This window comes from Anomalospiza imberbis, chromosome 8, assembly GCF_031753505.1.
Source record: "Anomalospiza imberbis isolate Cuckoo-Finch-1a 21T00152 chromosome 8, ASM3175350v1, whole genome shotgun sequence".
Taxonomy (NCBI): Eukaryota; Metazoa; Chordata; class Aves; order Passeriformes; family Viduidae; genus Anomalospiza; species Anomalospiza imberbis.
In genome coordinates, this window is record NC_089688.1 from 26,999,927 (window position 1) to 27,026,524 (window position 26,598).

Consider the following 26,598-nt stretch of genomic DNA (forward strand, 5'->3'; position numbering starts at 1 on the left):
TCGCCTTTAATTATTACAACAAAACACCTAGTTTCAGCTTGGGGAGAGGGTCTCTATTGACATAAGCAGAGGTTATAAAATTTAATTAGCCATTCCTATCAGATTTATGGCATTCAAATTGTTCTGTGTTTCTTTCCTTTGATCCTTGCTGTACAATCCCCAAGATTTTTGTTCTGATCAAATGAGAATAAAGCTTACTGTGCAGAGAGAAGTTTTTTGTTGTTCTTTTTTTTTTTAAAGCCCTTTTTTCCTTTCTCTCATTCTCTCTCTCCCTTCTTTTTTGCCAGGCAAGGTCAGCCAGTGTACCCAATCACGACAGGGGGTTTCCGCCACCCTTACCCAACAGCTCTGACCGTCAATGCTTCCATGTCAAGGTGAGTTCAAATACCGAGGTCCTAAATCAAGAGCAAATGTAGCTCCTCCTCCCACTCTCTGTAGGAGAGCATTTCATCTAGGCAGCAGATTTCTGAAAGCACTTAAGTTAATCCATCCTTAGCTTTTTGGTGGGGTGGAGGAGAGGGTGAGGGCTACCTTCCCATGTGAAGAGAAGGTGGTGTCCTAATGCTGTCATTGGGCCTCAAGAATTTGTCTTAGAGGGAGAGGTAGAGGTGTGAGAAGCCACCTTTAAAAGCCAAACTAAATGAAAGAGCTGGGAGAATGTAATGTTGAAAAAGCAAGAAGTTGTGATAGCCTTTGCTTTCTCGGTGGCCATCAGCCAGAGCAGCGCTGTGTGCGCGGGAGGGAAGGCTCAGGAGGGAGGAGGACTGCTCTTCAGCAGAGTTGGGAGGAAGGTTATTGTGCTGTGTTTTTCCCTCCCAAAGCTCCAAACACTAATAGTCAACATAAAAGGGCCTGCCTGACCCTCAAAAGCTTTAGAAGTATATATTTCTCCCCCTCCCTACCTCCAATTAATTCCATCTAATTTTCCAGGGGCTGCTAGTTTTATTTACAAACTGGTTGGCAGCACTATGTTTAAGTAATCAGTAATTGCTCCTAATGATAGTTTTATTTTCTGTTCATCTGATTTTCAGCCTGGTTAATTAAATCGGTGGAAGTTTAGACTTTCCTGATGGGCTGAAACAGCTAATCCATTTTGATGATGGCACATAATTAAATTAGCATGCATTACATAGCAAGGTTCCACATCTCTTCCCTGCTCTGTCCCTTCCTCTCCATCTCTGCAGTTTAATATGTGACCGTTGGTGCATAGATGATCTAAGGAGGAAAAGACTGGCGAGGGCTGGGGGGAAGCACACCTCATTGAGAAATGGAAATCTGTACCTAGGGCTCGTGAATGAATGGGTGGGAAAACAGTGTGGTGTGTGCTTTAGATAAGTAAGCAAAAAACTAAAAATTTAAATTAAAATTCTGGTCCAGCAAATAGACAACTGGAAAATCAACTTAAAAAAAAAAAAAGGTGTAGTTCCAGAACAGAAAAAAATACTAGGCTGGGGAGAGAGCAAATTTAAGCAATGGTTCCCTCCCCCTATTTAATCTTTTTTAATATCTATAAAACACTTACAGGCATGGTGTGAGGCAAAGTAGAGCTTGATTTAGTTTAATTATTATTAGAGAGGCTAGTCATTTGAGGGAGGGGGGAGATGTGGAAGCAGGGGGGGCTATATTCCCAAGATAGACTTTATGAAAGGTATCTAGTTAAAAAGAGTACACAGCAAATTAAATACATTATTGTGGTAATGGGACGACAGAAGTAGAGGTCTATTATACTTATGGCAGTTATAGGAAATGTAGGCTCCTTGCCCTGTTCTAGCACATCCTTTGATATTCATTCCATTCAGCAGCAGGGCCAGGACTTCTCAGAATTAAGTGATGGGTCATTATACTTTAAACACCATGGAGAAGCCTAGATTGGCAATTAAACAGCACTTGCTGACACTCGCTTGTGCCACCCTGTGACCCCCTTTAGATTGAGTTGTTGGAGCTCGGGGCCCTCAGCCTGCTAAATTGGTAGCAGGCACTTCTCCTGACGAGGGCTGGCTCTGAAATCTGCCGGCTTCAAAGGGAGCAAGATCATGTATAAACCATAATGTGGGTGCACCGTGGCTCAAAAAATAAGGCAGGAATAGATGAAATGTTACAAGTGCAAGGGGAAAATGAGAGAATAATGACAAATCTAATGCAACTCAAAGCAGAATTGTTGCACAGAAAAATGCATCCCACTGCTTGTGCATAAAATCAAGGCAGGCAGATGACATCCAGTTAACAGAAACATGTCAACAGTGAAGTAAAGTGAGAGTGAGTAAGAGAGAAGCCCCTGAGACAGCCAGGAACAAAAAATTAGTTGTCCTTAACAAGTTAAGACTCATCATTATATTCTGGCTTGGAGCCATAAAAGGAGACAGTGGTGTATAATGAGCTGCTTAGAATTTTTAGGGTGTTTATTGCAATTCATGGAATACTTGTCTAGAGAAAAAAAAAATCTGGTGAATGTCTTAGGCGAAGGTGAGGGGTGTGCATATACACAGGGAGCCTTTCTTTTTGTCTCTGACAGAAGCCCGTACGTGTGCACGTGCTCAGGCACACGTGCTGGGGGATGAATTGATTTAAGGTGTTTACCCTTTGTTTCAGCCCAGAAACTTCTCTGGTTTCCCCGTAGATGGGAGCACCCTCTGGGCAAGCTGTGCTCTCATACATGATTTTGTGTATGTTCTCCCGTGTCAGCCTGGGCTCAGCAGGGGGACAGCCCATGTCCAGGTGTCTGGTGTGGTCAGGAGATTGCTGGTGGTGCCCGTGCTGGCCCTGGGCAACTGCCCTGCAGGGCCCTGCTACAAGCCCCTGCTGCAAACCTTGCCTTTGCTGTGCTGGCTGTGCCCCAACAGTGAAGTCAGCACAGACCTCAAACCTCACCCCTCCATCCACCGTTTTCCAGAGCCTTCCTTCAAAAGTAATTCCCATCTTTACCTGCATTATGGTGTGGATCTTTGGAGCCTATAGTGCTTCCCAACCTTTAGTTCCCTAAGCTTAGAAATTGCTGTTTATTAGTTAAAGTGGGCTTATGAATAGTTTATAAAAGGTTAATGGGTGACTAATAGTGATTTTTCATAAATGGTTTAGACTATTAAGGTAGTGTCTTCATGTTGTTTTAACCATTTACTATTCTTAGTTGTTGCTTGTAGCCTTGCCACACTCACATTGTATGCTTGTATTATGCCTGTAAGATCTCCTGATCCTTCATTACCCCTCTGAAATATGCCTTTAAGGTAAAATGAGACAGGGCTAACTGAGTGATGGGCAAACAGTGAACCTACTATGAAAAAACAACTGCTGTGAGAGGAAATCAGGAAATAATTTAGCAGAATTACACCAGACAAACACTGCACAGCAGTTAAGTGGGGGCAGTGGAAAATACCTTCTGTAATTGAAATTTCAGGGGAAATTCACTTTTGCTGAATGTAATTACTGAAGTTGGAGTGTAGCCAGGAAGTTAAAAATTAACACCCTTCCCCTGCTCATATTGCCATGTGAGTGGCTGTCTACATGGAAATGAGCAGGCACTCAGACTTTGGGCTCAACCCTCATCCCACCAATGAAAGTCCATGGGATTGTGAGAGCAACTTTGGGTTCTGGAGCATGTTTTTATAGCCCTAAACATAGGAATGGGTGTGTAAGTCCAATAGGCAGCCTTGTGAATTGGACAGATTCAGTATGGTCATCGGTAATGAACACAGCACTTCCTCATGGAAACTGAAACCCTGAAAATAACCACTGAGCAGCAGCTGCCTGTTGAAGGCTGCTTTCTCTGGAGTTTAGAGCCCAGTGAGTAAAATATCCCAGCTGAGGTCAGTGGAAGCTTTGCTGTCCTTCAGGCTTTCACACAATGTGTTTATGTTGTGCTCTGTACTTAGATTTTCTCCCTGCTGGTACATGCCCACTGCACTTCACGCTGAGCCCTCATGTCAGACCAGCAGAGCTCTTCCTGCCTGCTCTCTGAAGGAAGGCTTTTATTCTCCATCTTCATCCTTCACTGGCCCCTTGTCTCTGGCCTAGCCAGCCCCAGCAGTATAGTCCTCTCTGAAACACCGGGTCTTGCCTAGGGCAGTCACTTGATAGGATGTGCCTCAACCTTTTATCACTGTGCTTGGACTGCATTCAGCAAGATCAGTTTTTTTGCCACCAGTTTTATTTTTGGTCATGTTTGTTAGTTATTAAAAAAAAAATCCAACTCATGCTGCCAGTTTTTATTTGCATTGTACCATGTCTGAAGGTCCCAGGCGCTCTGTGAACAAATTTTAGGTATGTCCAATCAAAATACATACACATGGAAGTAGAGAAAGAACAGAAAAAAATGATACAAAGGCCCAGTTTGTGTCGTGCTGATGGTGAGCAGTTCTGTGGCAGAACTTGGACAAGGATGCCAGTCTCCTTTGCAGCCTTGACATTGTCTTCTGTTCTGACCTACCATGAACCAAAGTATATCCTCAAATGTGTGCTTCTCTCCCAGCTACTTTTGTCAGAGAGTGGGAAGGCACTTGGACAATCCACTTGGCGATTTGTGTCCGTGAGTCTTTAGCAGAAGTAGGAATGACCATTTTGCTGCCCATTCTCCTCTTCCCTTGCCATCCCACCTTCCTGCCTCCCTTCTCTCCGTGCCTTTGTTCATGAAGAACTGCAATTCTCTACAACTTGAACAATTTCACATTCTCCCTGTCAGTCCTTGCTCTTCCCACCACTGCCTTCAAAGACAAAATAGTTCTGTCTAATCTCCCTGAGTACTACCAGCTGATAGACAAAAGATCCTCAGAGCTTGTAGTGGACAGTGCTCTTGTTCATGAAAGTACTTCTGTGTCATCTTGTGAATGCAGAGAATGTCTAGGCAGTCACAGGGGTGGGATTGTTAACCTTGGTATTGAAATTTATAAGAGGGGAGAGCAAAAGGTAGCCCCACTATATTTCTGATGCTTATACACTGCGATATCCATAGTATATCACTCCATTTTAAATCCTGTTGGATAGAAAAAAACCATTGTATATTGATGATAGAAGAAATTATTATTTATCCCATTGAGTGTTCCATGATCTTGGGTTATTTTACTTGGATCAGATTGTTCAAAATCTGGAATGAGAGTGGGGATTTGCAGTGAGAAAAGCCCTTGCCAGATCACTTTAATTCTGGTGTTTTGAGGAAAGTTACTTCTGAAACATAATTTTAGGCTAGAACAGGTTCCATTGCCTGGAAACCTGTTGACTTCAGTGGGGGAAGGCAGTCAGTCATGCTGTGCTTTCCTTATTCACTGCAAAACCTTTCTGAGACTGTTGAGAAACAATGACATAAGTCAATCCTGCTTTTGAGAAGTTTGTTCATTTCTGTTAAAATGTAAAAAGTCTGAATGATTGTGCCATGTTTGTGCTGTGATCCCGACCAAGCAATTAGATTCATGCAGAAGGATTACATATCCCTCTGAATCCACTTGCAGGACTGGGATCTGTCCATGTATGTGACCATAAACCATAAAGCTGACAACATTTTTTTCTCTTTAGAAAGGCTAGACTGTTAAAGCCTTTCTAGGTTACTTTAATGGATCAAAAATTCCACAATCTTCCACCTTCTGTTTAAGCAGTGTGGCTCAGAGATTTATTAGACACAAATAAATATTTTCTTTTGCTCCATCAACAAAATGTAGCTAATGAGGCGTCTATAAGTATTATCAAAAATGCATCTAGAATGTGTTGGCATTAATATTTTATTTTGCTGTCAATATAGAATAAAAGATGTCATCCTAAATTCACAACATGATTCAAAACTATAAAAATTATTCCTTGGCTGCTACACATAATTTCTTAGCAAAGAAATGGACTGGTGGATTTTGTTTCAGGTAGCTGAAATTCCACCTTCATACAAGTTCATCCAGTTGAATTCTCCTTTTGTTAATGTTAAAAATCATGATGTCTCATGTCAGTAATGATAATGAAGGGGAAGATTGGCTTTAATGACATTAGAAGAGTCATTATGTTTAATTTATTGCTAATTAATGCTGCCAGCTTTCATATGCTTTGTCTAGCTGTCATGTGCTTGTTATATGCCAGTTGTTTTTTTGGGTTTTTTTAATGTGTGTACACATCCCTCCCCATTCATTCATTTTTATTCTGACAATTTACACAGCTTTCTCTCCTCTAGGTTTCCTCCACACATGGTCCCGCCACACCATAGTTTACATACAACTGGAATTCCTCATCCGGCCATAGTCACACCAACAGTCAAACAGGAATCTTCCCAGAGCGACGTCGGCTCACTCCACAGCTCGTAAGTTCTTGCTTCCCCTGTCTTCTCTTTGGGATACTCAAAGCATCCCCTGTGCATGTGTGGCTTGTAAAAAGGCTTGGGTTTGTGATGTTTTTGCTGTAAAATACTTTTTCCATTTTTTTTCTTTTCTGTTATAATTGATTGAACGTGGTTTAGCTGCCAACGTGTGTCCAAATGATGGTAGCAGTCTTTGAGTCATTCTATGACATTGGCCAGTAGTTATTAATTTCACCTGTTTCAAAAGGAAGTGGAATTTCCTTGATTGAGATTCAAGCTTCTTGACCAGTTTATTACTCAGTGCCTAGTTTGAAGCCTTGAGATAACAGATGCATCACATGAGACAAAAAACAAAAAATGGCTTCTTCAAAGCTGCAGAGAGCTGGTATCAAGTTTAGACAAGACAAGAGCCCTTTGATAAAGGGGTGTAATTATTTACTATCACACTCAAGCTGTCCATGTGGAAAGCTTCATTTTTCTGGAGCCCATGTCCTTCCAAGGTTCTTGTAGGGGCTCAGAGGGTACTTGGTGATGTTGCATAAACATGAGGTGAGTTTTCTTGTAATGCTTTTAAGACTGTTCCCATACAGCAGCCAGAGTGAAGGCTCTAGAGAACCTTCTGGTCCTCTTCCTAGAGATTGCTGAGGATTAATGCTAGAGAGATTGAGGGGATTCATTTAATAAGCTCACAAGGGGTTCTCACTGTGAGGTCTCTGTCTGTTGTATCTTTACTCTTCAGAAAACATCAGGACTCCAAAAAAGAAGAAGAGAAAAAGAAGCCACACATAAAGAAACCTCTTAATGCATTTATGTTGTATATGAAGGAAATGAGGGCAAAAGTTGTAGCAGAATGCACATTGAAAGAGAGCGCAGCCATCAACCAAATCCTCGGTCGAAGGGTAGGTAACAAGGGACAAGCACAAGCAGGGCCTGAAACTCGGCAGGATTCACACCTTCTGAATCCCTGTGTTTTTCTGCCATTGTGAAAATGGTAGGGAAATTGCTAAACCAAAGGCCTTGGTTTGTTTTCTAGTTTTCACAGGCACTTCTTGCTGGTGGGGTCATTCATGGGGAAGAGGAAGAGTTAATTAAAAGCAGTGTTATTTCAGTATCACTTCTATGACTGGTTGATGAAAAAAATCTTAGATTTTTATTTTGGCCCAAGATAGGCAGAAAAGTAAATGGGAAATGAAAAACCTTTGAGTACAGTACCAGTATCAGCACCTGTAAGAGCTAGAAGAGGTGAGGAAGTGCCAGTGGAGGAGTCACCTCCAAAGCTGTAACTGAGTTCTGGCTCAGGACAAGTGGTTCAGCTTATAGACCATCTCCCCTGCTGTCTGTTTTTGTTTAGATTTCTTAATTCTCCTCTCTCAACAGGAGACAAAGGGGTTGAGTGCACGTAAATGATTAGTTGTGGTTCAGTTGATTTAACTGCAGTTATAATCTAGAGTTGTAAATAAAATAGGAATGTCAGCATGCCAGATCGCCTTTTTTTTATCTCATCTTTATGAAAATCGATTCTAGCTGTACTTATATGTATAAATAACACACTTTGCTGTTAACGAGCTTAAAAAACCCCAACCACTAGTGCTTTTTATTTTGTCTTTTTGTCTTTTCTCCACCCCAGTGGCACGCGTTATCCAGAGAAGAGCAAGCGAAATACTATGAACTAGCAAGAAAGGAGCGACAGCTTCACATGCAGCTGTACCCGGGCTGGTCCGCACGGGATAACTATGTAGGTTCCTACATAGGTGGAAATTTGTAGTAGTAGAGCTTGTAGAAATGTCTGTGTGACCTGCTGAGCTACACATTGCACACAAGCACTGCGTGGAAAGTCTCAGGACCCCAGTCTGGTAACGACAACAGGCGCTTCTCTCAGCGATACCAAAACTACTGGGGGTAATTCCCACTTGGAAGAGGCTTTCTGTCTGGGACTAGTATGGGGTTAGAATTTGAGGATAACAGTACAGCTCTGTGGAAAGAAAAAAAAAATCTTCCCTTCACTTTAACAGCATCTGGAAATGCTGTTTGGCTTGCTGGTTATTTTGAATTTCATTTTTTAAAACAAAATTTAAAATCCCCCTTGTAAGGCTCCTCTCCTTTCCACCAAAAGAGATAAATAATTACTGTCTTGTGCTTATCTGTGTGAGAGAGTAGTGGAAAGTGGAAGAATGACATATCCTAGCTTCAGAGAGGGACTGGCAAAACCAAAAGCATTCTATTTTTGAAAGTCTTTCTCTCAAGTGAGGTTAAATGAATTATTCCACACTCTATAGTTGTGTATTTTGTTCATTTTCTTTTTCATGCCCACGTTACCTTTTTTTCCCCCCAACCCTCCTCATTTTTTAAAAAGTATATTGGAATTCATGATCAATTCATGGATTGTTTTAAAATTGATTCTTCCCTCTACTTTTCAGAAAGGCTGTTTTTGAGCTAAAAGAGGTAGTATTTTTTGTCTGTTAAAAAGCATAAGGGCAGCTTTATAACTCCTAGTACTAAATAGCTCCTTCCATGAAGGGTGAGCGGTACAGATGGTAATAAGTGTTTGCAAGCCTAAGCCCATAAATTCTTGATAGATTTGTGGATTGGTGAGAGCTCTAAACCCTTTCTAATAGGATTATAGCAGCATCTTGATTTTTTTTTAAAGTTAAATAAAAATCACCTAAAACTTTCAAGGTCTCTAACTCTGTAAAAAGCCCTCTTCTCTGCCTTCTAGTCACACTTCCCTGCAGGTTTGGAGACCACCAGCTCTAAGATTGATGCCAGTTTTGTGTAGAGTTACACATTATGGTTTTGTTGAAGTAGTTCTCTTCCATCCCCATCATCATCACTGCCTGTTTTACCATAAATATTCTGTTTTGCTCTATATGACAATACTTGCCTATGTGAATCTGCATTTTTATATGTATGGGTGGGAGGAAGCCAGTTCAGAGTCTTCAGTGAAGCCAGGAGAAGCAGCAGCAGCTCTTTACATTCTTCTGCCATTTCAGTGGTGGAGAATACACATGCTCACTTATTTAGCAATATGTACTTAGGGACATTTTTTCAAATCCTTCTGTTTTCTTGATCATCTTTTCTTTCCACTGGGTTCAGCCCTCCTTCCTTGATCATTACTGGTATACCTGTGTATCCTCATTTGTCCTTTTAGTTCAGAATATTCTTGATTCTGTGCTCCTCAGAGGAGACCTTTGCAAGCCTGATGAGGCACAGCTCCTGCTTAGCACATTTTCCTTCCCTTTTCAGCACAGTCTGGCCTGAGGCTGTCAGACCACAGGCTCGAGGTAGTTCCTGAGCACTGTGCAGTATCGTCATCTTGGGTGTTCAAAAGGGAGTCTGGGCTCGACTGAGGTTTCAGGAATGCTTATTCTGCACAGTGACTGTGCCACCGACAGATGGGCATGTACAAAGCCTCAGTGTTTAGGACCTTTTACTTTTGTCCTCACTGTGTGAACACTGAGAAACCCTTTCTTCTCAAGCTAAAAAGGACAGGATGAGAAAGCCAGTGCTTTCCCAGCGGCTTGATGCTGTACCCCCAGGTGACCTTCAGGGGGAACCTTCCTGCCTGAGGAGAGCGTGGTACCTTTGCATCATCCGCAGGATTTATTTATGTCTCCTCTCCTGGTCCAGTCACAGCTCTCCTGAGTGCCCCTCCTCCCTCAGCCATTTGTAGGGTCTTGAGCCTTTCACACCTCTAGCAGGGGAGCGACTTTGGGCTTCTTGAAGTGGTTAAATTGTTAAGCACCTCACATCAGGCTCTAGGATAAGGCCAGCTATAACCCAAGTCTTCAGAGACAGGAGCAGTGCATTCAGGAAATGCAGCTTTCAGCCTCATGGCTTGTTGGTGTCACAAGGCATGTTGGCTCTTCCCGAGATCTAATATGAGATGTTTAGCAGTGCTGAGTGCTTTACTCAGAAGTATGTAAGGGTCTAGTCACCTCACCCACTGCTTGTCTAGAAATTACTACCAAAGAACTCTGCAGACCTATCAAAACACATGTTGGTTTGGCTCCGGAGAGGGAGCTACCAAAATGGTTAGCAGGTATTTCCATAAATATTTACTCACAGTGTAAAAATTTGTATAGTATGATGAGAGAAAATGTTAAAATCTGCTCAAATCTTGGGAGAACAATCTTAGGCAAAGAAAAAATGGTGTCTTCTGCAAAGCACTTGAAAAACTGCCGCCACAGTTCTTTCCTTAAGTCCATATATTAATTTAGCTACATAGTCTAATATCCTCTTGTAGCCCAGAAATTGAATCAAGCAAACCAGATTATTCTTATTTCTTTTAAAACCCTTTGTAATAATGAATGGACAGATGTCACATCAACTTCTTTACACCCTTTTCAAAGCATCAGAAATTTCTGGTTGACATTCCTGTAGATCAGCTGTTCTTAACAGATTGCTCTCCAAAGGCATTGCAGTACTTTAATACCTGGCTTGAAGAGCTTGTGAAAGGCAGGTGACTCCTGACCTTTGTTCTGGCTGGCCCTCGAGTGAAGAAGTTATAAGGTCTCAAATTGAAATAGCTCTTGAATTCCCAAATGTACTGCAAAAATTAAGCAAATTTGCCACAGATGCAGTCTGTTAATTATGCCAGTGGCCTCCTTGAGATTAAATAAAAGTCAGGCTTATGATCTTGAGGCAATTGTCTGGTTTTGGTTAAGTTGTTGAAAGCTGGAAAAAATTCACTGATTTTTGCAGAGTTACTGTCAATCTAGATCAATATAGATGGAGCAGAGTCTGAGCCTCTTGCATCTTTATGTGATGCATGGATTTCAAGATACCATGCTTTTCCCTATTGTGTTCTCAGGGAGCTTTAGGAGCAATGCTTGTCTCCCTGATCTGCCTGTCATGTTAGACTGATGGCTGCTCTAGCAATTGACAACTTCTATGTCCCAAAAAATTACCTCAGAGGTGTTAGAGATTATTTGCCATCAGCATCGAGGCTGCAGGATTATGTGCCTGTTGTTTAAAGCTCCTTTGAGATGGACAGTTCACACTGCTTTTTGCATCTCCAGAAGGATCTCATAAACCTGGAACAGCCTGGACAACAGGATGGCAGGTTACAACCCCGAGCAAGCAAGGGGGAATGAGTGCAGAAACCCTGTGCCACAAGGCCAGTTTTGTGGAGGAAAAACAGGACAACGACTGATCCATGTCCTACATTCATGTTGGGGGAATTTTTTACTAATATATTCCAGGAAACCTATCATAGGGATCATCCCAAATGTGGATGTGCCATGCTGAAGCCCATCTTAACAGTGTATCTGGAATCCATCTACTGAGAAAGATGCCCACTGCATGGGAGAACCTCTTGGCTTTCCCAGATACATCCAACCCTTCAAAAGCTCTGTGAGATTCCTTCTTCCAAGACATGTTTGTTGCCTCTTGACCACAAGGGACTGCAGCTCTGAGGCCTTCTCACCAGCTGCGCTTGCTACCATGTCTTCAAAAGAGAGGAATTCTTGTACTGTTCACAGCTGACATTGCAGGCCCAAAAGTTGTTGCTTTTAGCATTTGGAGAGCTGTGAAAATGAAATTACTCTGTTGCCTACACTGGCCTTGTTGTACTACTCTGCAAACCCTGTACTTCAGTGTTAGAGGAGATTTCTTAAAAAAATAGCTTTTCACTTTTGAGCTATACTTATTACTTCATATTTTTTCAATTGGAAAGCAATTACTGTGTTTGCACAGAAGCTGGGCTCCCAGCTGTCCTCTCCCGCACTGTTGGAGGGAAACAGAACAGCCTTTTCTCCCTCCAGTCAAAACCTGTAACAAATTTCATCATCTATTGGTACAGCATTTGGGAAAGGGATAGAGTTTAGCAAAATATTACTGGTTGTTTCCTTGTGACAGACCAAAATGTGGGAAGGGTCTTGGCTATGTCTGGATTTTTTTTCTTGTCCTGGCATTGTTTTCTAGCTTTCAGTGGAACTATAAAACTGCAGGTTAGGATACACTCGTTACTGTGGGCTTCCTTGTCTGTTTGAATGCTTGGGGTTTGGTGCTGAGGAACTCCAGGGGCTCAGTCTGACCTCATTCTCCCCTCTCTATTCTCCCTCTCCTTCCCTTCCCTGCCTCACCAATACATGACCACAAATGATTCTTGAAACTTCTGCATGCAGGAGTGTACACATGTCAGATGTTTTTGGCTTCATGATGATCTTAGCTCAAAAGCAGCATCTTGCAAGTCCTTCTGCCCCTGCCCCAGCTGCCCATGGCCTTGGTGGGTGTTGGCACTGGGAGGGCAGCAGTGAGACTGTCTGAAAAGTCACAGGGTGGGGAGGCAGAGTCAGTCTTGGGATGCAGCATCTCTCTGGGGCCCTGCAAAGTTCCCTGCACTGGGGGTGAGCCAGCGTCACACTCTGGTGTCCCGCCTTGGGACACCTGCTCCAGCTGCAGTCCCATTGCTCGGTGCCCTCTTGCAAGGACACTTGTTTGGGGTTTTATTCTAATCCTTCTTGTTTGTGTATGTTTTCTGCAGGGAAAGAAGAAGAAGAGGAAAAGGGATAAGCAGCCAGGAGAGACCAATGGTAAGTAAAGATAAGTCTCAACCTCTTGCTTAGTGGAAGTGTGGCAGTCCTGGTGTGACCCTTGTAGGTACGGGGGAGGTGGGCACAGGTCTCCTGGCCTCAGGGGAGCCAGTCCCTATGCTAGAAAGCTGGTTTTTTTTAAATGCACTCCAATAATTCACGCGTTACCGCCCTTCTAAAACTAGTAACCCAGCCATTGCATGTCAGAGCCTCCTCGTGTGGCACTAGCCGAGTTTGTCCGTGTAGTTGCCAAGCCTGTAACCGCAGAGCCGTAGCTGTAATGCCTATGCCATCGTTTATCCAGCCGTCCGCTTCCTCCGCGCATCCGCGGGCGTGTGTGCGTGTCCGTGTGCGTGTGCTGTTAATTTGGGCTGTCCCTGGATGTCCTGATGCATGCCTTACAGTGGTAAATCGCACCCATCTTAAATTAAGGAGGTTTGCCATTCTATATAGGAAATTAGAAATACTGCATAGGCAATCTCATAGTCGATCTTGAAGAAGCCCTAACTTAGTTTTTTTGAAGCCTTTGTATAATTTGTTCTTTTTTTTCAGAACACAGCGAATGTTTCCTAAATCCTTGCCTTTCACTTCCTCCGATTACAGGTGCTAACGTCATTTTGAGTCATTTAAAATAGTTTATAAACTGCTTTTTAATTTTTTTTCCTGCCATTATAGATTTTAACATTAAACACTTATGACATTAAGAAAGAAATACCATCCACACGTTTTGATAGTATTTATTATCTATATATCTTTATATCTATTATGTTTGATAGTATTTTTGAATTATGTTTTTTGTTTTTGTAACAATTGCTATTAAAACAGTAATACAGTAAAAATAACGCAAGAGTTGTACTAACTGTGCAAATTGAATATGCAGTATTTCTTTAAAGAGACTGATAAAGAATGGAAGCAAGTCAGTAATGAACCTCCTTAATCTAATGGCATTTTTCATGGCTCCCACTAAGTCTTCTCACATTAGCATGCATACGCATTTTTTATTATTATTTTAGTTTTGAATCTTTTTTTTTCCTTTCTGCTCAAGCCTATTATTGCAATTCACTAGCTGTACTAACTCAGCACCTTGCCATGCTTTACGTTTTATTTTCTGGCTGATACTAACATACTCATTCCGCAATCTGCTTATTCTTATCCATTCTTTTAAATACAAATTAATGAAAACAAGTAAATTGAATGTTATTCCAAAAGCTGCATTATCCCAGGAGATATAATTTCTTTTTTTTTTTGTTTCTTTTTTTTTCCTCTTATTTCATGTGAGTTGAAGAAAAAAGCATGTTCAGGATCTAACTTCCATACTCAGCTTCTTTTCTTCCTTTTTCCCGCTCTTAAAAAAAAAAAAAGAAACCCCAGCCCAAATCAATCTTGCCTGAAACATCCTGCTAGACCAACCACAAAGACTTTCCTCTACCTGCTCTCTTAAAAGGGAAAGAAACAGTCCTTTATAAAGGGATACTGCAGCTTTAATTGCAACAGCTAATCTCAAGAGTTGAATAAAAATGTAATTATCACTTTTTTTTAACTTTTAAATCAAAAGTCAATATTTGCAATTAATAACGAGGACATTGATTTTTATTCCCTTTTTTATTTTTATTTTTTCCTTATTTTTACCTTTCTCTTTTTTCTCCCCTTTTCTCTCTTCCTCTCTCTCTCTCTCTCTCTCTCTCACTCCCCCCTCTCCCCTTTACTTTTTTCCCTCTCTCCCTTTTCTGCTCGCTTTTCTTGAACTCATTCAGACCTGAGCGCTCCTAAGAAATGCCGAGCGCGCTTTGGCCTTGATCAACAGAATAACTGGTGCGGCCCCTGCAGGTGTGTATAGTTTTCCCAGACTCGCTATGGCTGATTTGCAGCTGGTTTATTTGGTACTTTCCCCTTTTTTTTCCTGCCTTGTTGCTTTGTAGCTCTGTGTTGTGATCTAGAAGACACAAGGGAGTGGGACACTGCCATCAGTAATCATCTCTCCAAAAGGGTTTTGCTTTTTTTTTTTTTTCTTTGTTGGTTGGTTGTTTTTTTTTTTTGCCTTCCTCTTTGCTGCTGCTAGCCAAAAACCCACTGTAAAACAGCATCAACCTTAAGCCCATCTGATCCGTGGCTCAACCACACTCCTGCCTTCCAAGCCTCCACCCAAGGACAGTCGCTCCCAAAGCCCTCGATAACGCGGCACTGCGTGCGGTACCGACACCACACAGGCTCGTGGCCGTGTTGGAGATTTTTTTTTTTTTTGGTTTTCCTTTGGCTCATTGTGAAAGTCCTGTTTTCCTTCCTGCCCTTGGTATGAGGGGAGATTACCAAATAAAACGGAGGTGACTGAAAGCTGAACGTAGCTGTAGCTGAGATGACGCAGACCAAATGAGCTCTATCCACCATTGTGTTGTATTTTTTGTGTTTACCTTATGCTAACAGATGCAAATACTCCAAAGAAGTGTCGGGCATTGTTCGGGCTTGACCGACAGAGTTTATGGTGCAAACCATGCAGGTATAAAACTACCCATTAGGCCTTTGGGGAAATAAAAGCAATCTGTCCTCTTAGTGCATTTGTGTGATTTTATTTTTTAAATCTTGTTTCCCCACTCCCCACCTTTCTCTCTCCCACAGCATCAATTGCTAATAATCTTTGATCTTTGGAATTTCTTGCTAATTTAATGCCGTTTTCTCTCTTTCTTTACCAATAACCTCTCCCTGGTGGTAGAACTGGGAACAAGAAAATTCAAAGTCCTTAAAGCTGGCAATTTTTTGGCATTTTTTTATTTTTTCCAGAGTGTCAGCAAAATTAATGTTTAGCTGGACATTTATATTTTGTCTTTCATTTGGGTTTATGTCCCCTGCCTGCAGAGGCTTTTAAAAAAGGTTCTGGGATCTGCAGTACTAGTGTTTTTCTCATTATTAGAGATGTAAAAGCCAGTGTTTACAGCTTATATTTTATTCATTCTTTTGGTATTATCTGAAAAATTAAAACAGCTACCTGTTGGCTACTATGCCTCTGTAAGGTTTATGTAGATATAATTTTTTTTAATTATCTGAAATCTTTTTTCCTAATCCAAAAATATATTTTTTCTTAAATCTTATCCCAACAAGTGAGCTGTAAACGTCTGAGCTCTAGACAAAACTAATTACAACTTTAGTAGCACGGTTTCCAGCATTAAAAGGAGATGAAAGACATCAGAGAGCCCAAATTCCGGCAGCCCATGTTCTACTGGAGTTTAATTCCATGTGTAACTCAGTACGTACTTCTTTCTTGGTGGAGGGATACCGAGTAGTTCTTTTCTCATTCCTTTTTCCTTATATGATCGCATTTGGTTAAATTTGTTGTTTCTTTATTCTGATACAAGCAGTCTTTGAATTTGGAATATTATGATGGTAGGTATTTCAACCCAAACCACACTCTGTGTGTAGTGATTCCTCTCCCACATTTTCCCCTCTTATTCATGCCAGTCCCATGTGCTCCATCTCATTTAGAATGTAGCTCAGACGTCCATCGTATTTTGTGTATGCACGCAGTCTTGTCTGTGCTTAGTGTCCAGGAACCTCGGATTGAGGGTGGTGGTGTGTGTCAGTGTACCAGAGGGGGCACCAGAAATGCCTTCTGCAGGTTGTGTCTTGTCCCATTTGAGGCACGGTAGTATGGGGTGTTGGGGTTTAGGTATCAGTACCAGGACCTGTGTTAAACAAGCTGGGAAAGCAGCAGTTTCATAGTGCTGGAAGGGAGAAGGGTTCAGTCCAGAAGAGCTGAGTAGCTACTTCACTGTGTCAGGAGGTTCGAGTCTCGTGCTAGCCAAGGACTGCAGTGCTGTGTTTAGTTAGGCTCTGTTCTGTGGTTACTTTGCTGCACACTATCAGCAGATATTTGTGTAGTCTGGTGATAGAGTACGTGAAGCATGTCAGGCTCTGCATGCCAAGTACCAGAACTGGGGGCACATCATGTTTGTGTTGCTTTATCTCTTCCTGGCTGCTTAAGTAAGCAACATACTTTTAAAACTACATTTTATCAGCAAGGAAACTTTTTATTTGGTCTGTACAGTGCTTAGGTTACATGTGAAGCATAAACCCTCTCTTATACCAGATTTTGGTCAGAAGTCTTTTCAGTGCATCAGGGACAGCTTTAGTGGTATAACTGATAGTTCTGGACTTACTGATTCAGAGTCAGCTGCTTTTCTTTTTGTTTTGGTTTGTGTTCTTGTTTTGTTTGTTTTTTTTTTTTTTTTTTTTTAATGCATGGAGGCATTTTACCACTAGGTATTAGAGCATTTCTCTCCTAGTTCTGGTCCTAACCACTATAACATTGCATTTGCTAGCATGGTAGCATTTTGTAGCACACCTTAGGTAGGTGCTAAAGATGTGCAGTTTGCTACTGTGGTGAAAACTGAGACATCTTTGTCCACAGCAACTAAATAAACCCTTGCAATCTTCTGTGGCTTTCACTCATGGCAATTGCAGCATTACAGGTTTCCTGGTGCTGTTCCAGGGCTAGTTTCAAGAGCAGCAAAAGTGGGCTCAGGTCTGTTGGTGTTTGCTCTACTGATGTAGCGAGTTAACGCTTTCAGAGCAATGTATGAGTGAATAATCCTCTGTAGTGCTTCTGAGGGGGAAATATGTAGTATTTTTGTTCCAGCCTTTAGCAGAGCAAAACTAAGGCACAAGTAGTTCCTTAGATTTTTACTTATTCCCCCTCACCAGAGCTGCCTGCTGGTCTTCAAGTCTTATAAAATTAGACTTGCGTGCTTTGGGGGTTTGCCCTCTGGGCCTTTTGTCTCACTTAACCCTGACAAGTTCATGACCACAGGTAACCATGGTGTGATTGGCACAGATTGCAGAAATATCTCCCACTTTGAGCCATCATGATTTAAGTAAATATTTTTTTCAAACTACAAGTGGCCACACTATTAAAGAGTTCAGCAAAAGAAGCAATATGGTCCCTTAATCCTACTCAAAGGAAAGTTACTTCAGGTAGCAAAGCAATGGGTTTGGTTTTTTAAAGGTTTTTAACACTGCAGTGTCAGAAAGTCAGGTAAACCTGGTTTAAAGCTGCTTTGCCATGGGAGCTCTTTCTTTCTGGCCACAGTACTTAAATAATATTAAAAAATAAATTTGCAATGCTGGCATACTAGATTCAAACTGCCTCCAGTTAAATAATTCATTTCCCTGTAGGTTCAGAGCAGTCCAGTTAAAGGAGTTTTGGACCCCCATCAATGAGGCAGGCAGAGCTCGGGTCTATGCTTGCAAGTAATTTTAATTTAGGGATGGAGAGGGAGTCCTGCAGTCTGCAGATTGTAAGAACCCATCTTTCCACACAAGTAATATTGGTGAGCTTTGTGGAGCATAACTGTCCTGCTTTGCCACTGGAGCTGTACAGAAGGTCCAAACAGGAGCTGTGGCCCTGGTGGCTGCACAGCTGAAGTAAGAAGTGGTGAGAGAGGAGAGGAGAGGAGAGAGAGAACAGCAGAACTGTCCTTAGCCAAGAGCCAGAGATCTCCAGTGTTGTTTGTTGAGTGTAGAAGAATTAACAAGGTCTGTTTTGAGCCCACCAAATTAATTTTTTTCTGTCTTTTAACGTTGCTCTAATAAAGCATGGTTTACAGCCTTCACTTGCTGTCTTCTATCTTTCTTTCTTTCTTTTTAACATTTAAGTTGCATGGTTGTCTTTAGTTTTTTAGCATGTATTGATCTGCAGGCTAACGTGGTTAAAACTCTAATAGCCCTAACCCCTTACGTTGCCATGTGGCACATGGCACTCTGAGAGCAGACCTGAGTCTCTGGAGGAAGGGATGGCACAGCACTGGTCCCTCACTGAAGCTGGTGAAATATGGGGTACTGGGTTTGTTGTTCCCTTCCTGGCTATGGAAAATGATAGTTTTAACTCCAGGATCAAGGTAGTGTGGTCTCCTTTGCAAATGAGAAGCATCTGTCCTCATTGCCTCGAGGGTGGAGCTTGGTTTAACCTAGTCAAATGCCATACCTAGGGGAGAACACTGGTGACCAGCAGGGGAGCTGGGGCACCCCCTGGAGTGGGGAATGTCTCCTGGTGACACTCAGCTGCTGTGCCACGCTCAGGCGCTCCCTCTGATGGAGTTGCAGAGCTGGGGTGATGTATCCACTGAAGAGGGAGAGCAACCTCCTCCTTCACACTGGTGGCTTTGTGCAGCTTAGCTGAGCATCCAAAGTTCTTGTGGCACAGCTGGTCTAGACAGGCTTTGTCCTATGCCTTGGGCTGTGTGACAGCACTTCAGCACTTCCTGTGGAAGTGTGACTGTGGATCGGAGGGCTGAAGAGCCAGCATGCTTAGGGTCAAGGTGGCCACTGGACATCATTCTGCCAGATGCTGTGGTTGTTTGCCTCATTATTTCTGTCCTACTGCTAGAATTGTCTTGCACATACTTGGCAAGAGAAAGTGTGAAACTGTCATCTGTTTTCATTGCTCCTTTACATTATCCAGTGGACAGAGGGAGGAGAAAAGATCTCTGTCGGGTCACTTATTTATTTGAAGATGAGCAGCTCTTGCGAGACTCTCATATGCCCTGGTGTGAAATTAAGATCCATGTTGCTCCTCACCTTTGTACCTGTCGTCGTGCTCTTCACCTACTGAAATTGGATCCCACTCTGGAGTTACATGGATGGCCTCTCAGAGGAAAATCCCCAAAACGCAGACAAGCAGCTTCCCAAATCTACCACTCTCCCCTAAAACAAAAAGTAAAACTGAGTCGATTTAAAGCCACAACCTGCAGGCCATACAACCAGTTATTCTTGTTATTTTGGATCATGCTCTGTTTTCCTGTTCTTTTCCTGTTTTTTCTTCTGTTTGCTTTGTTTGTTCGTTTTGTTTTTATTTCCCCTCTCTCTTGTTCTCTCTGTTATATATCCCTTCTGTCTGACTGACATTTCTGGATTTGGTGTGGTTCTTAACAGAGGAGAAAGCATTGAGCAGTAGTTTGCAGCCGTTCTTGCCTCCCAAGGGCAGGGCATCGTATGAGACCACAGGTGACACAGGTGTAGCTATAGCCCCACTGAGTTGGACAGTGTTATGGGACATCTTGAGATACCATCACCTATCCAGGGTTTTTATTTTAGGAGGATTAAATTACTTTTTAATTTTTTTTCCCATGGAGGAAAGTTTGTAGATTAGAACAGCGGGCTCCAAAACCCATTTATCTGGTTTTCTGATTATGAAAATAAGGAAAGGAGGCAGCCTGAAGAGGAGGGGGATGAAGAGACAACTAATCGGTGAATCCTTTCCAAATCTGTTAGCTGAGGGGAGGTTCCCGAGCGGGTTTGGTGCCGAGGACACCCTGCCAGACCCCCAGGATGGCACGTGGGGCCAGGATGCCACCCATGCAGAGCCCAGAGTAGCTGACTGATGGCTCTTTGCTGTAGATGACTGTCTCCATCAGCGTCTCTGCCCTTTATTCATGGATAACTCTCTCCCTGTTTCTAGGAGAAAAAAAAAGTGCGTTCGCTACATACAAGGTGAAGGCAGCTGCGTCAGCCCACCCTCTTCAGATGGAAGCTTACTAGACTCTCCTCCGTCCTCCCCCACCATGCTCGCCTCCCCCTCCAGAGACTCGAAACCACAGACTGAACAAACGCAACCCCTCTCGCTCTCATTGAAGCCCGACCCGCTGGCGCACCTGGTGATGATGCCGCCGCCATCCTCGCTCGTGCTCGCTGAGAGCGCCGCGAGCAAGCCCGGCGCCCTGCCCGCCGCCAGCTGCCCCAACGGGGCCCTGGACCACCCGCCGGCCGCCCTCCCGCCGGCCGCCGCCGCATCCCTCGCACAGCCCTCGACGTCCTCCTTGCATTCCCACAGCTCGCTGCCGGGGACACAGCCCCAGCCGCTCTCCCTTGTAACGAAGTCCTTAGAATAGCTTTAGCCTCGTTAGCCCTTTCGGTTTCCTTTCGGGGGGATTGAATTCTGTTGGTATTTGGGGTTTTTGGTTTTATTTTGGTTTTTTTTTTTTTTTTTTCTTTATTTTTTGTTTTCTTCTCCTTGTTGTCGTCCGCTGTTTGTCGTCGTTTCTCGGTTTCATTTTTAATTTGTGCCATGTGGCTACATTAGTTGATGTTTTATCGAGTTCATTGGTCAATATTTGACCCATTCTTATTTCAATTTCTCCTTTTTAAATATGTAGATGAGAAAAGCCTCATGATTCTGCCAAAATTTTTATCAACAGCTGTTTAAAGTCTTTGTAGCGTTTAAAAAATATATATATATACATAATTGTTATGTAGTTCCAATAGCTTAGTTTTAAAGACTGATTTTAAAAATTAAAAAAAAAAAAGAAGCAATTTTGAAGCAGCCCTTGCCAGAGGCATTGGTTCTTTATTATTTGTATTAAATACGAGCTTGCGAACCAATCATTTTACATCTGGTTTTTAAACCTTTAAGGGCACAACGAATGCGGTGCCGCTACTACTTCTTTTTTTTTTCTTCCTTGTGTGAAACAACCTTTATTGTGATGTTACTTGTTATTGTTTAAATGTACAGAAACAAAGGGTTAAAAAAATGTGTTAATATACCTTGTTCCATGGTGTTGTTCTTTTTGGGGGAGGGGACGCTACTCAACAATTAAAAGTATCACAACGCTATTGGACCAGTAGTATTTATTGCTTTAGAAATTGCTTGTTGTATCTGTATGTTGTCCCTTTTTAAATGTTTTTTTTCTTCCTTTATTTTTCCTTGAAACATTGTATAAAGGGTTTTTTTTTCCTTTAGTGTAAGCATCTTATATATAACAACTCATTTGTACAAGGTTTTTAAGTTTATATATAAATGTGTATATATATATTTTTCCGGGATTTTGTTTTTGATTTGTTTTCGTGAATTTTTTTTTTTTTTTTTTTTTTTTTTGCTATATGAAATACGGTTGCCACCAAATGGACATTCGCAGATGCATTTTTTCAAGGATCAATAGTGTAAAGAATAAAATTGCTTTAAAAGCCATTACACTCGAAAAGACTTGAAAATTTAGCAAGGGAATTTTTAGCAATGCTGTTTGAAAAATAGCAAGGTCCAAGTGTCTCCTGTTCAGAACTGCAGCTGAATCCCCTGCGACATTAGGACTGTAGGCTGTGTGCAAAATTTTTATGTGCCAAAATTCTCAGTGACTTTTAACTTTCTCCCGACGACTTTATTATTTTTTTTTTTTAATGCTGTAATTTTTTTGTTCATCATGTTTTGCTGTGATGTTACATAGGTAGATATGTATGTAGTTTTAATGTCACCTATAACAGACGTGTTTGGTAGCAGATTGTCCGGAAAGCATTTAAAATGAAGAGGTATAAACCCTTAAGGGCCAAATTCTGTATATTAGATTATTCATAAAAGGAAAATCAGACTGCCACTTTTATGTACACTTACTACATACAGGTAGGTAGCAAACTTAAAACAAAAAAAAAAACCTAGGCATGTTGATGTTGCAAAAAACGCTGTATAAAGCTGAAAAATTGTTCATCTGTTCATTCAGTGCCATTGTAGTTGACATGAAGCGATTGTAAAACTGTCTCAGATTTTTCTCTGGTTTATTAAGATGCTAACTATAACATTTTTTGTGAATACTTTGAATGTTTCCTAACAGTTGTGATGTTACTGTTCCGTTTTATGCTCTTATTCCGATTTTCATTTTTAATGGTTTGGAAGCCATTTTTTGTAATGAATAAATGTTCATGCTGTACAGTATCTGTAGCATGCAGTTCTGGATTAATAAAAGCAACTTAGTATGTGCAGAGAATGACTTGTCAACTCATTTATGCGTTGACTGCATTTTATCTGGCTGGAAAGATTTGCAGGCTGACTGGAAAACTTCTTCAGGAAAAAAAGGGTGAAAATTGTGGCAAATTGTAGCCAGCTCTAGTTGTGAGAAATTCCCGATTTACATTTGCGCTGGCCTTCTCCCTGCTCAGGGGAGCAGGGAGCAAATGGCTCAAGATTTGGCAGAAGACAGCATGTGAGCTAAGGGAATGTCCTTCCTGTGGAGTCTGACTGGTGGATGGGAGACCAGGGCTGGTGATACCTTTAATTTTAATGTATTTCTGTTTAACCTGGTGATCTCACAACATAGAGCTGATGCACTATAAACGTCACACAGGAGAGCCCAGATAGCCCTAATTAGTAAAGTCCTTCTTCTGGCCTTAGGCTTTATCTTCTGGACACATTTGAGTCCAGTTTTGCATATATTTGAGGGGTTTTTTAATACAATGAGCCCTTGCAGCACAGCCTACTCTTGGTTCTGAGAGTCCAGCATCCCCCTGACAGCAATGCCTGCAGATGCTGCAGGATGGGAGGGAATTTATATGCAAAGATTCTTAATATGTTGTCGATTTGTTTGGGTTTTTTTTAATAAGTGGAGATTTGAACTTCCTAATTTCCAGGATTCTATCTCAAGGGGATGTCACCATTGGGCCAGTCATCTTGGAAAATGTCAGCCATGGTAATTCCAACAGTGGCACTTGAGGAGAATGGAGTGTAAAGGTGTTGAAGCAGCTTTGTTCCCTGCCGTTGTGCAGGCACATTGCTCAGGTACTGCACTTCTGTTTGGTTGGTCTTGGCAGGCTCCACAGGAAGGGTGAGTGTTCTGCAGAGACCTGGGAACAGGCTGTTCTGTTCTGGGATGGTGCTGTCCCTTCCTGTGGGGTCCAATAAAACCTGCAAAAGTGTTCCTTGGCTGCAGAAGGAATTTCCTTTGTGAGGGCCTGGGAGGTGCTGAGTAAAGTACTAAATAATGTGTAAGCAATATACAGTACTTTAAATTACTAATATTCAATAATTAATTTACAAGACAAGCCTTTTTTTTTTTTTTTGTTCCAACATGTTAGTAAAGGGCAATATATGTGAGTATTGTTTCTTATCTCCTATTAGAAGGATTAAGTCATGGTGAATTTTTTACCAAGCTCCATTTATCTCAAGATCTAAGGCCTGATGGTGTTTTTGTTGTGGTCTGGCATGATGCTGCCCTTGACCTCAGTGGTACATGTTCCCTCATCGACCATCACAGGCACGTGGGCAGCATGGGTGGGAGAGGGCTCTGCAGTGGGGAAAAGGACATTGCTTCAAAGCCTTTGTGGAAGATGCCAAATTTTGCTGTTGTTGGTAGCCAGTAAATTGAATGCAATGCTCAAATTACTCTCCAGCTAGTTAAGGTTTCTAGGGAATTTTTTACTTCTTTTTCCTAAGTGTTTTGACTCTTGCTAGAGCATGGCCATCCATCAGCCCGACACATGTGCTGCATCTCTGCTGGGGATAGCTGCTCTCTTCTAAAGTAAGGAATAGTGCTCCAGGGAGATCTCTGAATGCCATGATTCAAAGTAGACATCATCAAGGTATGATTCATATATTCAGGAAAATGTGTTCCCTGCTCTCTGCTTTATTAGGCAAACTTTGGAAAGCAGAGGCCTAAAACACCATTCCCATGCAAATTAGTTTTCCTTCTGTGTGTGTGGTGAGAGGCATGTGTTCCAAGGATACATTGAACAGGGCTTGTGAGTGGTGGATAATTCATGCTGGGAACTTATTTGCTGTGGAAAACAATTGTATATCCCTGGGAAAGCAACTGCTTGTGTTTCCTCCAGGTTGTGCCTTGGCTGCATCCCTTTGAGGGATTATGCCTTCAGATTTGCCTCCAAATTTCCCTTGCTTAGAGGGATTGAGCTGGGTCAAGGCTCCTGGGAGAAAATTGTCATTATTTATATGTATTCCCTTTGTGTCCAGGAGTCCAGGTACAGTGGAAACGTGGTGGAAAGACAGCTTTGTCTATGCATTGTCGGTGTAAAATAGGGTGTGAAACAGGCTGATCGCCCCCAGATCCACACCAGTGAGGGCAACCACTAGAGTGGGGTGGTGACAAAGTGGCATGGTCTGTTCTCATCCAGGGCTGTCTAGAGACAGCGCAGGGCCCTGCATGCAGTAGGTAATTCACTGTAGCTATTGCTTCCATCTGTTTTTATGGACTAAGGCAAGGAAGCAAGTCAATGTATTGCATGTTCGGGAGACATTTATTTTCCATTAGTTTGGTAAATCTCATTTTTCACTTAGTGTATGGAATTTTAAAAAGTTTAAGCAATTGCTGACTCAAAGCAGTGCCACATGGTTTTATGTTTGCTTAAAAGAAAAAATGGAGAGGCAGGAAAAAAAGAGTAATCTTAGACTATAAAAAAGATGTAAAGAGAATTTACAGTAAAATGGTTGCATGGGTCATTGCAACAATAATGAAAGTTAATAATATTAATGTTATTGTTGGTGGTATTATTATTATTATTATTATTTTTCCAATAATAATAACAAACAGCAACAATGTGTGTGACACTGTTGCCCAGGTATGTCTGGAATAAACATAGGAGTGCCACCAAAGGCTCGATGGAGGTTTTGGATGGTGTTTTGAGAGAGGTTCTCCAGGTAAAAACTAAATTCAGTACAGGACTGAGATTGATCTCAAGTGATCTTTGTTGGACAGGACATCTAAAGCTTTTGGAGCCTTAAAACTATGAATATTTGAATTTGTTCAGAGATTGTAGCAATTGCTATGTTATTAAAAAAAAAAAAAGGTAGACAGTTACTTTGGCATTCATTTAAAAATTACCCTGGAAAACATCTTGAGATTTTTGCGACAGATCAGCTACAAGTGATTTTATTCCAAGCACCCATCATTGTCAATAATGTCACCAACCTGTTTAAGGACCCTTTGAAAACCATAGTCTTCTGATCCCTGGACTGATTTTCTTCTGGGATCAATCAAAAATATTAACTCATGACTTTCATCCATGTACTAGGAGCCACTCTTTTTCTGAGGTTGGAAATGCTTTTAAATTTGGGGTGGGGGGATATTAATCTGGACATCTAAGGCAGTGGAGAACATGAAGTCATGCTCTCTGTCCATCTGTTTGACCCTCTCCTGATAATTCTTGAATACTCTGGCATTTTGAACCAGATTTGACAGCGGCAGTCAAACTCTCAGAGATGATAAAGTCCCTCTGAGTTCCAGGGAAATCTCTGCCGGCACTGAGAAGAGAGGCTTTCCAGATCCACTGCTGAAGAAAAGGCAGGGAGAGCTCAGCTGTTATCCATTCTCTCTGGCAGCATCCAGATGGCCAATTATCACACGTCTACTTCTGGACCAGCATCTGCTCTCCCCTGCCCAGCTGGCAGGCTGAGAAGATTAGGTAGGAGACATGGACAGCATTGGGATGTTGGAGGGAACAAGGGAACGAGTTAAGGGTATAGGGAAAAGTGGAAATACTGCAGCTGCAATATGTAATATTATGTAAGATTGCAGTGGGGAAGCAAGGGGAGGGAAAGGACAATGGGGAGATAGGAGACACATCTGCAGGACACCAGGCCCTGCTAATGCTCCTGCTCACAGAGCAGAGCTGCTCTGGAAAAGTCAATGCTGTGGGGTTACCAGATCCTTGTCTCGTTCCTTTGAGTTAGCAGCTGGCACCAGCTCACTGATGGGAAGCACAGCCCCATTTAGGAGGTACCTGCTGGCAGGGGCTTGTGATGCTCTGGCTTGGACACCACCAGAACTGTTACAGGGTGGGAAAGTCTCAAGGTGTTTCCACAGCTCTGTAGCATGGGGATGACTGAAGCTGAGTGTCCAAAGTAAGAAGGGTGGGATTTTTTCAAGAAAGAGAGAAAAAGGATTATTATCTTTTTTTGCAAACAAGCCCATTTGTAGTAGCTGGTTCCCAGGCATTAGCAAACACCCTGGTTTTAATCTCCATCAGAAATTGTCTCCTTTGCTCCCTTATTTTGTGTTCCCTTTTAAATATGCTGCTGGAGTATTTTTGGATCGAACTATATCTTTT

At 42.0% G+C, this 26,598-nt stretch overlaps 1 protein-coding gene across 24 annotated transcripts in view; it reads left to right on the top strand.

Annotated features, from left to right (window-relative positions):
* Positions 1-22,529, top strand: part of TCF7L2 (transcription factor 7 like 2) — a 173,299-nt gene extending 150,770 nt beyond the window's left edge. For 5 of the 24 annotated variants that reach the window (XM_068198051.1, XM_068198052.1, XM_068198053.1 and 2 more), the window contains 8 exons: positions 288-374; positions 6,122-6,262; positions 6,999-7,158; positions 7,887-7,994; positions 12,744-12,792; positions 13,345-13,395; positions 14,547-14,619; positions 20,237-22,529. In XM_068198051.1, coding sequence (XP_068054152.1) covers positions 288-374; positions 6,122-6,262; positions 6,999-7,158; positions 7,887-7,994; positions 12,744-12,792; positions 13,345-13,395; positions 14,547-14,619; positions 20,237-20,666 — 1,099 coding nt within the window. In that variant the 3' untranslated portion in view covers positions 20,667-22,529. Of the gene's footprint in view, positions 1-287; positions 375-6,121; positions 6,263-6,998; positions 7,159-7,886; positions 7,995-12,743; positions 12,797-13,344; positions 13,396-14,546; positions 14,620-15,213; positions 15,287-16,142; positions 16,168-20,236 lie in introns of all 24 variants that reach the window. The other 19 variants (XM_068198064.1, XM_068198055.1, XM_068198062.1 and 16 more) reach the window with 13 other exon arrangements.
* The last annotated feature ends 4,069 nt before the right edge of the window (positions 22,530-26,598 follow it).